The following is a 15,096-nucleotide window of genomic DNA, read 5'->3' as shown; positions in this document are numbered from 1 at the left end:
CAAGCTGACCCTGGAGAACCTCCGGAGACCTTATGTGGGTTTTTGGATCTCCTCTGGCCTACAAAGAACGAAGAAAAATAAGTAAAAGGTGGGGACTATTTTATTAGGTAATTTTATGCAATTGCTTGCTTATCTTTTAGTTTGAGATGACCTTTTTTTCTACTGTGTTTGAAGTTAAATATTCTTTTTTAAAACATAATGGTGATATAAAACAAATGGGGCTTTTAAAGCCTTTACTTGGCAAAACAAAAAGTTAGTAACTGTATTATTTCACCCAACTTTTCTAGAGATAGGAGGGAACTAAGCATGCTTAACACATAATGGAAGGACTCAAGTAGAGGGAGGATGATACAGGAGAAAGAGTGGGAGAAAATTACTAGCCTAGGATTCTGAGAAGGCAGGAAAGGGTAGAATCAGAGTTCAGGTAGAGGATTTGTCCTTGGGTAGAGGAGGGCACCTTCTCACCCGCAATCAAAGGGAAGGAGGGAGGAGGCCAGCAGACAGGTAATTTGGTGGTGGGAAGGCAAAAGAGTGTTCTTCTAATAAGAACTCCGCTCTATTAACTAAAATGTGGAGTCATCTGCAGAGAAGGAGGAGGAAGATAGGAGGTTTCTTGGTTTGAAGAAAACATTTGACATAAATTCAAGAGAGACTGACCACAAGTACTAACATGGACAGGAAGTTAAATAGATTTTGGATCATGGGCCAACTGTGATTAATTGGTAGTGGCCGCCTGGAGTGCCATAGTGTAAAGGATGATAATATTGCAACAGAGCTCGGCAGAGAAGAGGTCCTGATTGATTAGTGATGCCTGCTGTGGATCAGGATTAGGGCACATGCATGCCATGTATCTGCTCTGTCTGCTGGGAACACAGATGATGCTGACTGGCAATGCAGGCCCAGGAACCTGCAGTAATCTCAAGACACAAGTTATAAGATTTCCTGTAGCAACCCTGAGCAGCTTGGTTATGGTGTGGGTGGTCCTCCAGGCCTTTTCCTGATTTTATCCTAGTACCTTCGGATCAGTGAGCATCGCAGGGTGTGAACTACCCCAGGGCAGGCACAAACCTGCTCAGAATTGCCAACACCTGGTAGTGGTCTATAAAAACATCATGGACCAAATCACCCCAAATCAAATTCATTCTATTCAGTCATATGGCGTCCTTCGAACCCTAGTCCCAGGCACTGGAAGGAAATGACAATTTTGTCCCTAGCTCCAGGGAACTGGGGCTTTCCCAGAATGTATTTACTTGTTCAACTACCCTGTGGCCTGGAATAGAATTTGTAGGAACTGGCAGAGGTGGATTGGAGACATAGCCAGACTCAAGGAGAGGCCTCTAGGGCCCATTTATTTCTAATTCTGAGAGCTAGAGATTACCACAGGTTATCCTGCATTCTATAACCCTCACATGCTATAATATGAAAATAATTCTAACTTCTGACATTGCAAAGTCCTTTGATCCTAACATCCTGTTGTTGTAGGAGTGTGCAGTTCTAGTATCCCAACATCTATCATCATAGCATTGTAACATCCTGGCATAGTTTGCTTCAATCCCTCTTAGATTCCTTGGGAGGAGTATGGAGCTAAGAGCTTTCCAGGACCTGAAACTTCCTTCATGTAGGGCTACTGCCACCTGCTCCCACAAGAGAAAGAGTTCCAGGCAGAGAGAGGATTTGAAGGGTTAAAAGGCAGGCCACGTGAGCCCCAGCGACAGAGGGGCTGAAGCTGTTACCCAAAGCACCCACACAGCCCACAGACCCACAAGCAGAAACAGGCCGACAGGGGCCAGGACGCAGAGGCCCCTTGGTGGTAGAGACCCAGGCTTGAGAGAAGGGAAAGATCAAAGCCAAGATGCCTAACACCTTTAACATCTTTTCTTCTTTTTTAAGCCTGAACCAACAACCACCTTATTTATTTTTTCATGAATCTGTAATTACAGCAGGGCTCAAAGGGGTGCCATTGGCATCACCTGAAATAGTGTCACTGGGCTGGAAGATCTACTTCCAGGATCACACCTTTTAAATTAATAATAGCAGCAAATGCTCCCTGAGAGTGGGCACCATCCTGCTTTAGAATAGCCAGACACATCAGCACATATGACCTCCAGGTTCTCAAGCCCCCTTGGAGGGAGACAAGATGGTATTTATTATTCCATTTGGCAAATGGGCGAGTCAAGGTGCAGATGGGAAGGAAAACAATCTCTGATCAGGAGAGAAGTGATGGTCAACACTGACTGGGCCATTCCACCTGATGGCCAGCCTCCCTAAAAAAATAATTCAGCTGCTGCTCAGGCCCTCTGTTCTACTGAAAATGTCCTTCCTGTCTCCTCTCTGGGCCCCATAGGATTCTCCTATCATAGCCTGGCACATGCCAAGCAACTTTGCCATCTCCAATCTAGGCTGTCTGCACCATAAGCACTGAGGAGGCTGTCAATATCCACTTATTGAATGAATGAATGAAAAAATGAACCTGCCTACCCTGAGGCCCTTGAGTAGAAGGACCCCCTGCCTATATCACTCACGGCAATACCTGAACCAGAACCCACATCTGCCGCCCCCACAGTAAAAAACCCAGGCATGCGGCAGTTTCACACCTGCCTTTTGGAAGGGGAGACTGGGTTGACAAATGAAAAACCCTCAGAGCCAACTAGAAATAGAGTCCCAGGCACTGTTGTGGGTGTAGCCATGCAGTCGGAGGCTAGAAGAGGAGGGTGTTCAGTGCTAAGCAAGATGGGAAGGGTTAGGAAGAGGCAGCAGGAAGATTAGGAGAGAATCGATGAGAAGGAAAAGAAAGGGTGAGGTGAGAGTGAGGTCAAGGATGTGAGAGCGGGAAGGGGAAGCATGCCGGTGCCGTGGACACTTACTGCATTCTGTGACCTTCCACACTGCCTTTTCCGAGACTTTCCTCCCTCAGCTGCATAGAGAGGGGCTCAGAGAGGGGGAGGGCTGACATCCCTTCTAGCCCCAACGTTCCGTAATCCTGTGCATACCTCATGGAGGTTTGACTCATGGCACTGAAAGGAGGCAGAATGAGGGAGACAAGGCTTCCTGGAGGAAGTGAGAGCAGCTGAAATGTCCTGGAGCAGGTCCAGCTGCTTCTGATTTTTCACATCATCCCACGGTCCTCAGGACAGGACTCACACCCACTTCCCTCCCCGCCTTGCTCCCCACTTAGTGGCCTGAGAAACAGAAGGAAGCCCCTCAGAGCTCATGCTCGGGCACAAAGAGCAGCCATGGCCCGTGGAGGCCCTTCAGCCTCAGGAACAAGAGGGCCTACAAACGAGCAGCACACGCCCAGCTGCTTTCCCCTCCCAGGCAAACACCCATGGCCAGCCACACTCCCCACAAGGCCGCAGTGTCCGGAAGTGTTTCAGAATTTCCACCCGTGCTTCAAAGGACCCTGCTGCCCCCACCAGTACACATCTGGCAGCTGGCATGCCTGCTCTGGGCTGCAATCCTTGGCCAGAGTCACTGTTCCTATTTCGGAGCCTCCAGCCAGCCAGAAGAACATCCCATCTGCTGGTATGTCCCTAACTGGAGCCAACCCTGCCTTCTGGATCAGGGGAGGCCCCCTGCCCCAGGCTGCAGCTAGCAAGGATTTATGGAATGTCAGCTGTGGGTCCAGCACTCTATCTGGCCAGTGTGGAAAAGGCAGGAGGAGAAGAAACTGTTTAAGAGTATGGGCTTCATAGCACAATATGCTATGCTATCATAGCATATCATGCTTCATAGCATAGAGCATAATGGATTAAGAGCATGGGCTTCAGAGCCAGGCTGCATGAATTGGAAACCCAGCATTTATAGGAAGTAGCCTTGGCAGTCTAGCTTCTCTCAGCCCGCTGATGTCCCCCTCTGCAGAATGAGCCTGAGAGTTAAGGGTCAGGTGGGTGCCCATGCACTCAGGCAGGGCCTGGTCCAGTGCCATCAAGCGGTAAATGTGAGCTTTTATGTTGTTGCTATTACTTCAGGGTCCTGGCCCCTCACAGTCCACATTCCTCCAGGGACAGGACTCAGACAGGGGAAAGCAGGGTCATCCTGGGGAAGAACAGAAGTGCTCTGTGACCTCTGAGAACTCAGCTGGGACACTTGCAGGAAATCCCCAAGAACCAGGTCTTAGTTCCAAGTGACAGTGAGGCTCAGGAGCAGGGAGGCTCCATCCCTGCCAGCCTAGCTGACCAACAGGGGTTCTGGGTGCCGTAATTCGAGAAAGGGAGCCTCTGGATGTCGTAGAGTCTTACCGTGGCCTCGTGGAGCCCTGGGCTGGCCACTGCCCCCTGTATGCCACAGAACCCATCACAGGCTCTGTCTGTGGTGCTCTCCCCTCAGCGCCCCATTGCTGACCTCGAATCACTGCCCAGCCTGGGTCTGGAGACACCATGCCTGACTCATCTCAAGGTTCCCAGGACCTGGCACATGCCTGACCTATGGGAGATCCCAGGAAAGCCTGGTGGAGAAAGGAGAAAGCACTCCTGGCTCCAGCCCTGAGGGCACAGGCTGGTCAAAATCCCCAGGGCTGTGTCCTCACCTCTAAACCAAACACCGATTGAAAGAGGATCTGGTCCAAAGGAAATGAAAAGGCTCAAATCCTGGGGATCTTGGAGGAACAAAGGGTGTTGGCCCGGAGGGTAAGCTTGGAAGGGGCCATACTTTTAAGAGGAAGTACATAATTAGGAGAGGTCCCCAATATGGGCAACTGCCAGGTGTCAGAGGCCTGGAAGCAGCTCCAACCCCGAGAGAGAGCCTGCCCTGAGCCCAGGGAGCCCCAGCCTCCGCAGCTGCCTCCAAGAAGTGCTCTTTAAATGGACACAGTCTGTGTGGGCATGGGCTTAGGTAAACCCCAGCTCTGCCTTTTCTGCCCATGTGATGCTGGGCCAGCTCTGTGGCCCTCAGTGGGACCGTTGTGAGAGCAAGTGAGAAAGTGAATCAAAGGGTTTGGTGCTATCTAAGGGCAGGGAAGATGGGAGGTGGAGTGTTCTTCTCAGTTTCACATCCATCTTTGCAACATGAAGGGCAGAGCTGAGCTGACCAGCGGAAGTCTCAGGGCCCTTTTATTTCTGATGTCCTGAGTTCTAGCAGCCACCAGGGAGAAGCAGACAGTAAAGGGGCAAAATTGGGTTCTACCCAGCCAGGCCCAGCTCCCTGTAGGGTGTCAATCCCCTCTGTGCAAGCCTGACAAGCACTCACTGACCCTCTGCTTGCACACCACCATGGATGGGGCACTCACTCCATCACTGAGCTGGACGGTTGCCTGGGAGACTGTTCTTTGGGCCCAGCTGAAACCTACCCTCTTAGTCTCATCCTGCCTGGATTCAGAAATACTCACCCCCCCCGCCCCAGCCCTTGCCATTGCGCACCCCCCCCTTCACTTTCTAGTCCAACAACCCAGAACCCCTTTTGGTGGCCAGCACACGCCACGCTTTTTTCCTTTTTGTGCCCATGCCTGTGAGATATCCTGTATCAGGAAGACCTTGCCTTCTTCCCTTCCTTAACTCACCTGAGGCTCCTCACTGACCCCCGGTCTGGGTCCCCCCCATTCCCCTTCAGACAGGTAGCCCCTGGAGCCCCTCCCTCACTGCACAGCTCCTGCCACCTGTCTCCTTCTCGCCCTGTGATCTCCGAGGTGGGGATCTGTGTCTCAGGTCCTGGCACAAGAAGGTACAGTAGAGGCCCTCTCAGTCCAAGCCCCCACCCTGCCCTGGGCTAGCCCACAGGGAAGGAGCAAGGAAGCTCAGCTAGAGGAGAAGGCCCCCCGGACCCTCCAGTTGCCCATCCTTCCCCTGGTCCCTCCGTTCAGCCCTCCTGTGGCACTTCCTCATGAAAACAAACACCGCTGTCGCTTGATATCCGGCTGCTGCTCCTGGCAGCTAGATTAGCATTTGAAAGTTTCCCTTGCATTAATTTCAGACAGAACATAAATACGGGCTTGGGATCCCTCTTCCAGGAGGAAAAAACTGGAAACCCAGTGGACTCACAGGAGAGAAAACATGTGTGCTGGCTGAGGGGAGCCCATGTTACTTTGGAGCTTTTGTGGGAACATCTGGTCCTTCCCCCTCCCCTCCACCTGGCCCCCCAACACTGCCTTGAAATTATCCTGTTAATTGGTGGGTTGTTCTTGCTGAGCACTAACATACTTTCCCTCCAATCCGGTGAACCTTGGAAGGTACACATGTTTCTGACAATTTCCTGCCCCCAGACATGAACTCAGGATCCCTTATAGCCACCAGTGCCTCAGAGTGGGTGTGTAGGGACGTGCGATGAGTGACGACATCTCTTCACCTTTCACCAGCTGTGTGACCTGGGCAAGTCACATCCCCTCACTGGGCTCCAGTTCCCTCATGACCTGGGGGACCTCGAAGGCTGCTGTGAGGATGAAATGAAAGAATGTTGGAAAAGCCTCATGACCCAGGAGGCTCACTAAGCAGGAGTTCAGGTCACCAGGTGATGAAATCATAGAGGTGGGAGGACCTGTGGACCATAGAGAGAAACTGAGGCCAAGAGCAGTCCAGGAAGCTGCCCAAGGTCACACAAGCAAGGGGCTGTTGAACCAGGTTTTCTGTCCTAACCCCAGGCCAGGATTCTTCTCTGTGTCCCACCCTACCTTTCCATGTCAGAGGCTAAATTGGGGCTGTCAGGCTATAACCAGCCTATGCTCTGCTCACTGAGCCCTGTGCCCTGGCACAGGCCTGCCTGGGCCCGGAAGAAGAGCCCTTTTCTCTGCACTCACACATGGTCAGGCTGTGCTTGTTCAGAGGGGGCCTCTGCACTGTTTGTATACGAATGCCCTTTAAGTGGCACTGTGGCTTGCAGGTCAGGGGAGACAACACCATACCAGCCCCACCATTCTCAAGACCTGTGATCTTGCTCCTTGCACCTCTAAACCCCGCGCAGCCTTGGAGCTCTGGCTACATGGCCCCCTCCTCCAGGAAGCCGTCCCTGATGTCCCCAGTAGATTAATCTCACCTCCACCATGCCCCCTTTTCCCATTGTGGGGGGTTCTCTCTCTTTTCTCTCCTCTTTGACCCTTTCTCTCCTTTTCTCTCTGTCTGTCTCTTTGTATCTCACTGCCCCATCCTTTTCTCTTTCTGTCCCTCTCTCTTTGTCTAGATGTATCTCCTTTTCCTTCTCTCCCTACCATTGTCTCAGTGTCTTCACGTCTCTCATTGCCTATGTCTGGGCCCCTCTCTCCTCCTCTCCACTGTCTTTCTCCTCTTGGTTTCCTTGTGTCCTGAACTGCCTGTCTCCCTGTGATATCTCTCTCTTCTTTCTGCCTCTCTGTGTGTCTCCCTGACTCTGTCTCTGTGTCTCTGTGTACCCCACCCCCACTATCCTCCCTCTCCTTCCTCCTCTCCTCATCCATGTGGCCTCAGCAGATGAAATGGAACGTGCCTTCCAGCAGAGAGCTGGCCAGAGCACAGCTGTCAGTGCTGGAAGGAGCTGCTGAGCAGTGGCCAGGAGACCCCAGGAGCCTGGGCAAGCCACATAGGCTAAACCCCAAGACCAGGGGCCCCTTTGGAAACTTTCCACACCTTCCTGCAGGTTCCGGGATGGGTGTGGCTCCGGTTTCAGGATTTCTGATCTTGGAGGCAAGCCTAGGCCCTGTCTGCCAGCCCCTAGGGACAACATGCACTGGGCCCTGACTCAGAGTCAGGTCTAAGAGCCAAGCTCTTGGGATTGGTGGAATCTGCATGAGCAACACCAAAGGGCTGGCCAAGGCTACAAGAGGAGGAGATCATGAGCTCAGGTCTCCTGGGCGTTGGATGAGATCATGGAAAGGATATAGAGTAGCAGGTTTTGTCACTCATTCATTCAACAATCACGAAACCACCACTGGGGGGCCAGACTTGGATTCAGCCCTGGGTCACAGATGAATCAGGCATGTCCCCTGTCCTTGAAAAGCTCACAGTGTCCCATCAAATGGCTTGTTGGGAGCATACTCTGACAGAGGCAGCTCTGGGGTATGAGAAGGTCATTCTAGATGCAGGGAGGAAGGTGATTTCAGCAGAAGGTGACGGTGACCTTGGCCAGAGTCAAGCATGGATAGGAGGTAGAATCAGGGGATTCTGGTGACTGAATGGATGAGGATGAAGAGAGAGAACAGAGAGTCAAGACAGGGCCCATCTGGCTTGGAGAGCAGAGCTCAGCTGAGACTCCTCGCAGGAGGGGTAGCTGAGTTGGATGTTGCAGGCTCTGAGTGGGGGTGTTAGGTGCAGATGTCCAGCAGGCCATTGGACAAATGGGTCTGAGCTGGGGCTATGCTTCGAGAGTGGTCAGCATTGTGTGGTAACTGAAACTGTATGGTGGATGATTTGCCCATAGACTGAGAGTGACAAGAAAAGAGGACCATAGACAGGATTCCGAGGGTCCCCACATCTAATGAGCAGAAGAAAAAGGACCTCACCAAGAGGACAAACAGGGAGCAGGGAGAGGAGGATAAGCCAGGACAGGATGATGTTGTGTGGTCCTGTGAAACTGAGCCCCACATAGAGTAATGGGAACACGGGCTCAGGATTGAATGGCTTGCATGGTACAGTCCCCGGGCATGGCCTCATGGGAAGGTTGCCTCCTGGAGCTGTGCAGGGAGCTGCCTTATGCTGGGGAGGGACAGGAGGGATACCATTCTCCCTGTCCTGGAGGGAAAGGGGTGAAGGTGAGTGTGGCTTAGAGAAGGAGGGATGGCAATTTGAAATCACCTTTCCTGATTGCCTCTAACTTCTCGAAGTATCTTAAGTCTTCTGTTTAGGGTCTTAAGCTACACAACAGGGACCTTAAACCACTGATGTGGAGGGAATGGACGTGGTGCTGACCAGACATGGAAATGTTGCTGGGAAATGCTCAGGACCTGGCCCCTCCATATACCCACTTTGCCAGCCTCAGGAATGCCCTTTTTGGAGCAGCCACAAGGCCTTCAGTAAATATTCACTGCTGCTCCTGTGCAGCCCAAGGCAGGCTGTTGTCCCTGGCAGCTCTTCAAATCCTCCAGGCAGACCACTGTTGGGCCTAGAAGCCCTCGTCTTTAAACAGGTCTCCATGGAGGCAGGAAAGGCATTGGCTTTGCTGCCAGGGATGGATTCCAAGAGCTGCTGGCAAGGAGTTCCTGCATCCTGTGCACTGGAAGCTGCCATGCCCAGGCCCCTTCCAGCCCAGTCATGCTCAGGAACAAGCAAGAATGGGGATGACTTGGTGGCCTCAGCCGGGGGCTAGCTTAGCCCATCAGTCAGGAGGGCACACTGGGCTTTTCCAAAGGGCATTCACTCCTCTTGCTTCATTAGGGCTTTATAGCTGCCCAAGCTGTGGGCTGAAGGAAGGCATGCGACACACAGGAAAACAGGCTGGGGCCAGAGAAGCCCCTTGCTCAGGATTACATAGTGGAGACTCACAGCCTTGGCAGGAATCTGGGTCTTCTGTCCTCAACAGCACTTGGTAAAGCCAGAGCCTGGAAGAGCCTGCCATACCCGTGTTGTCTGTGTGTCTTCTGCAGCTGGCTTCCAAGAAGTACCTCACTTACCTCCTAATCTGTGCACCAGCTGCTCCTCCTAACTGAAACACCCTCCCTTTGGTGACACCCCACTACCCTCATCACCTAGCTAGCGACGCCTCCTCCAGGAAGGCTCCCCTGATCCCAGGTTGGAGTAGATGCCTCCTGTGTGCTTCCTTCAGCATAGTATTAGTGCCTGGATAAGAAAAGCCTGCTTTTCAAGACTTTGGGTGCCTGGAACAGACCCCTGTCTGTTCACCACTGTCCAGCACTAGGTATGCACTTACTCTGGGTCTATCAAATGGATAGGTAGAGAAAGGGAGGGAGGGGAGAAGAAGGGAGGGAGAGCACACTTTCATAAAGGTCTCTGGAGTCAAACAAAGCCTGCGCCATGGAATCTGAGAGCTAGGGAAGCCCACGGACATCATACAGCCCACTCCCTTGTGTGCAGAGAGAAACAGGGCATTCCAGTGTCACGGGTTTGCCCAAGGTCTCACAGTGGGTCCAGAGCTAGAAACCGCCTCCTGTTCCCAGCCCAGTGATCTTATGCAGTGATCCAAAGATGGGTTTCAGGGACTGTGCCAGGCTGGCCAGAGAGACTGCTGGGTGGGGGACTTGAGGGAGTGGTGAAACCAGCCATGGGGTGGAGGGCTGGCTGGTGAAGGGCTATGAGCTTCTCCCTCTGCTCCAGCCACTATGCAGCCCCCCAGCCTGACTTCCTCTGTGCAGGAGCCTCTCCATCCCCCACAGCCTACCTACTCTCTCTGCTCAGACCCCCCTGGGGCTGTCAACATGCTGACCCTCTGCTTCCCACCTGTCACCACCCGTCACAGGCAATTACAGTAACAGTGCAAGGATTTCCCCCAGGTTCTAGGATGAATGGTGAGCAGGAGGGAGCTGCCCGTGGGAGTGGGCCACAGAGCAGGCACATGGGTGGGGAGGGTACCAGGGGCAACTGCCACTCTGCCCATGCTGACCAGGTGGGGAGGCCGAGGCCCAGGGAGCAAGAGAGGCTCAACGGGGTGCCGGCTCCCAGCAGCTGCTGTCTCCATAGTCCCTCGGCCTCCTGACTGGGAGCCTTCCCTGTGCACTCAGACCTCAGTCCTGCACCCTGGTGAAGAAGGGTGATTCCTGATCTCATCTGGGTCTGGAGGTTACATGATCTGCACCTGTGTCCTCAGTGTAGCCCGCAGAGCAAGTGTGTCACACATGTACACCCACCCACGGAGTGCTGAGGGCTGTCCGGACCGGACAGTCGTCCACCAGGGCCAGCTGCCTGGAGTGAGGCCATCCCCAGCTGCTGGCATCCTGGCATGTGACTGAGTCCACTTTGTCTCTTGTGTTCCAGGTCACTTCCTGGGGAACAATACAGTCATTGACGTCCTTCGGCAGGCAGGGCTGGAGGTGGAACACACGCCCGCAGGGCAGACCATCCGCAGGTGAGCAGCAGGAGTCCGTGTGGTGGGACTGGCTGGCCTGCGGCTGCTGGTCCATGGGCCACGCCTGACCACAGGCCATGCCTGACCACAGGCCACGGGGCTGGGCTGCATCTTGCCTTCCCGCTCAGGCCTGGGGCCAGAGTTGTGAAGAAGCCTCTGGTGAAATGAGACCTTGTAGGGACCAGCCTTGACCTGGCACCTAAGAGAAGCTGAGCTGCAGGTAGGGAGGCTGGGAAGGAGGCTGAAGTGTAGCCGTGGCAGGAAGCAAAGGTGGTGGGCCTGGCAGTGTGGTGGGAACGGGAAAAGAGTTAAGTTTTGAGAGATGTTCAGGATTTAGAGACTGGTGATCGGCTGGGGTTGAAGGACCCTGTAGGACTCTGTAGTTCTCCTGGGTGGCTGCCTAGAGAATTTAGGGGATGCTGGAGCCCTGAACTGAGGTGGGGCCATGGTCAGCCTGAGCAACAGCCTAGCATCTTTCCTGTGTCCCCACCCCACTCACCTCTAGTCCTCACCTTCCCCTGACCACACTTTCCCCATTGCTGCTGCTTGGCTGTGTCCACCTGCCTCCACTCTCCTGCGAGAGCACCCAACCACCCTCAGAGGGCGGGTGTTCCCCCACCCCAGGAGCTGCCTGAAGGCAAGGGTCAGCTGGGTCCACGTGTGTCCCACAGTGCTAGCACCAGGCTGTGGGGGTGTCTGCTGGGCAGCTGCAGGGTCCTCAGACTCAGGGGTCCCATGCAGTCCTTGCTCCGTCCAACCTTTATGGAAGAACTGTCCTCACCAGCCCACAAGGGCAACCATAGTGTAGTTTGGGCCCTTGTCCCTGATGTTATAAGACCCAGGGTCCAAAATAAGCTTGAATAATCATAGTTAATATTTGTTAATGTCTCACTGTGTGACCAGTTCTGAGTGTTTTTAACTCATTGACTCCTCATGACAGTCATGTGCTAGGAACTATGAGTATCCTCACCTTAAAATTGAGGAACCTGAGACCCAGAGAGGTGAAGGCACCTGCAGAAGGATACATAGCTGGTGTACGTGGCAGTCTAGGGCCTCTCTAAGCACATAACCCTGTGCCTCTCTGGGGGTAACAGTGGGCCCAAAGGTGGGAGTGCTCAGAAACGGCTGAGGCCTGTTCTGCACTCTGCAGAGATGAGGCCTGGGTTAGCCAGGGCACTGAGCCTCTGGTCTCCTTGCGCAGGGTCATTGTTCCCCCTATCTCCAGGGCTTTTCCAGAGGAACTTACAAACTTTCTCACGCTGGACTCCTTCCTCTTCTCATCTTCTGAACCAACCTGGCAAAGCCACTCTCCCTGAACATTCAGTTCAATACGAATCAGATGGTACTAGGCCTGGGCAGGCATGTGTTTGCGGCGTAAGGGACAAGGTGGCCTCGGGGGCAAAGCATTCCTCAAGCTCCCCACACGGGGCAAAGCCCTTCACCTTATGAAGCTCATTGCATCTGTCCTGGTCAGGGTAGGGGTGGGGGTGGGAGAGGAGGCAGACTGGAGAGGCGCCTCGGCTCCTATTCACCTAGATCCCGGGCATTGGAGGAGGGTCCCCTCACTGCTCTCCCCCCATCCAGATCCTGTGCCGAGGGCTCTCAGCCCGAGTCTCCAAGCGCAGGCTGAAATCCTGTGGGTGGGGGAGGGAGCAGGGATGCCGAGGAGGCCCTGACAATGGAAGGCATCATCGGCCACAGGTGCTTCCTAGATCCCTCTTTTTGTCTGCCTGTTTTGAATTATCTCCCCAGCATCTGCGGCATCTCCTGGACCCTGGGAATCTGGAGTTGCCGTGGAGGCTGGGGCACACAGGCTGAGCTGATGGCCTTTTCTCCTCCAAGGGGAGAGAGGCCCCTCACCCATCATGCATGTGGAAGTCGGGTGAGGGGACAGGCTGCTTGCTGCGTTGGGTGCCACCTTACCTTTGCAATTCCCGAAATCATGGCCAGCCTTCTCCCAGGGATAGATGGCCCCAAAAGGAATTCCATTTGGGCCTCGGAGAGGAGAGAGTGAAAGGGAGAGGGGCAGAGGATGTTTCCAGGCTAAGGGGTGCCTGCGTATGCCTCTGCATGGAATGCGAATCCATACACGCACACGCCTGATGGACGGTTCAGTGCCTGCTAGAGCCAGGCCCATTTGCGTGCTGGCCAGCGTTACAGACAGGCTTGTTATGTGCCAGGCATCTCATCCAGCCTCATGAAGTAAGTAGCACTGCTACTCTCGTTTTGCAGCTGACTGCTGCTTGAGACAATGTGTCACCCGCCCTTAGTCACACAGCCTGTGAGGATGTGCACCCATGTCTACCGACCTCCAGCTGGGGCCCTAATCTGCCTAACACCATCCTGCCTCCCCATAAAGGTGCTCAGTAAATGCATGTTAAAAGCATGAATGGATGGTTGGCTGAATGACATAAGCAACAATGATAATATTTAATTAATAATATTAATTAGTAAAATGTTTCAGTGGCTTGCTATTTGCCAGGCACTGTTCTAAGTGCTTTTCCTGTGTCCACCTACATAATCTTGATGATTCCCTTCCGGGACACAGACTGTAGATCCCATTTTCTGGAGCAGGAGACTGAGGCACAGCAAAGTTAGGTAACTCACCCAAAGTCCCTCAGCCAGAGCTTGTTGAATGAATGAGACCCAGAGCCAGAGCCCCACCCATGGCTCCCTTGGTTAGTCTGGTCACTGCATGGCACCCCTGACTTGGTTAGTCACCTCAGGTTAGTCTGAGCTCCAATGTCACCGCAGCAGCACCACAGTGACCAGATCATGCTCCCAGCACCACACCCACCACTCTCTCTGCCATCTCTGCTTTGTCCCCCCGGCCGTCATCACCACCTGACATCCCGGATGTCTCACTCTCCATTTTCTGCTCCACATAGTGAGCTCTAGGAGGGCAGGACTTTGTTTGGGTTACATCTTCTGCCCAATTCCTACTAATGTGTCTGGTGCAAGATAGATGCCCGATATTTATCCAATCAATCAGTGAAAGGAGTCGAAGCTCCACCTGTCAGCACCAGACTATGGTTTTTGTGGGTCAGCCTGGCCAGGCCCAGCAGGGGCACGCTGGCACCTTCTCTTGCCATGACAACTTTCCCACTGACTTGTAACCCCTGTCACATGTGAATGACATGCTGCAACATGTTGCCCTTTCCAGCTCTGCTGCCAGGAGCCCTGCACCTCCATCTGAGGGGACCTCAGTGAGCCCAGCCCCAGTGACCCCAGCTGCTGTTGTGCCCACAGCGCCCTCCGTGACCCCCACCACCCCACCCGAGGAGGAGGACCCAGCCCTGTCCCCACACCTCCTGCTCCCCGACAGCCTCAGCCAGCTGGAGGAGTTCGGGCGGCAGAAGAAGTGGCACAAGAGGCAGAATAAACACCAGCGGCCACGGCAGTTCAATGACCTCTGGGTCCGCATCGAGGACAGGTGAGCTGGGGAGGGGCAGGTCCTACTGGGAGTGGGGCGCCTCTCCCAGTCACCCTCCCTCCAGCCCCCCAGGGCCAGGCGCAGTCTGTCATCTGCAAGCCATGCTCTGAGGAAGCAGGCGAGTGCCCCAAGGAACCTCAGGGCTGGCTTATCCTCCTGTTCATCTCTCAGGGTTCACAGAGCACACTGGCATCTTCTTCATTTTTATTCCCAAAATGAGAGCAAGTATAATCCCCTCCTTTTTAAGATGAGAGAATAGAAGCTTCCTTCAAGTGCAGTAGCCACAAGTCTGCTTTGCCCTTAAGTTCCTGGGATGCACCTGGTGTGCAAAACAGGCTCCATTTGAGCTGGGGGGGGAAACACAGGCTGGTTGTATCAAAAGGTTGTACCTGTGCCTGAAGGTCTGAGTGGCTCACACCCTGGCAGGGAGGCTGCAGAGGGGGTGCCCCCGTGCAAGACAGAGGTGACAGAGGGCACCTAGCACCCTACTGCTGTGGGCTTGGTGTCAGCAAAGGATGGAGAATCCGTGAGAAACCTTGTTGACAATGGGCCAGCGCAGAAACTGCCCTACTGTATTCATACTGCCCTGTCTTCTGCCCACGCAACCCTCCTGCCACCCTGCACCACCTTCGGCCTGTCTGTCACCAAAGTTCCTGTTGTAACCAGGATGCCATCTTCCAACCTCTGCAGGCTGAATACAGAGCAGTCTCCTTAGGTTCCACTTTTGGGCAAGAATCTTCCTATTTAAT

At 53.7% G+C, this 15,096-nt stretch overlaps 1 protein-coding gene across 2 annotated transcripts in view; it reads left to right on the top strand.

The window, feature by feature from the left end:
* The window catches only part of TRABD2B (TraB domain containing 2B), a 203,598-nt gene that overhangs the window by 174,174 nt on the left and 14,328 nt on the right, over positions 1–15,096 (top strand). For both annotated transcript variants that reach the window (XR_008393031.1, XM_037132691.2), the window contains exons 5-6: positions 10,824–10,914; positions 14,078–14,347. Coding sequence is in view for 1 of the 2 variants with exons in the window: in XM_037132691.2 (XP_036988586.2) it covers positions 10,824–10,914; positions 14,078–14,347 (361 nt within the window). In the remaining variant the exon portion in view is untranslated. The remainder of the gene's footprint in view (positions 1–10,823; positions 10,915–14,077; positions 14,348–15,096) is intronic.

The sequence above is a fragment of the Artibeus jamaicensis genome, unplaced genomic scaffold (genome assembly GCF_021234435.1).
Source record: "Artibeus jamaicensis isolate MK-2021 breed Jamaican fruit bat unplaced genomic scaffold, CSHL_Jam_final contig_866, whole genome shotgun sequence".
Taxonomy (NCBI): Eukaryota; Metazoa; Chordata; class Mammalia; order Chiroptera; family Phyllostomidae; genus Artibeus; species Artibeus jamaicensis.
The sequence above is the reverse complement of the archived record's forward strand: the minus strand, read 5'-3'. Positions and strand labels throughout refer to the sequence as shown.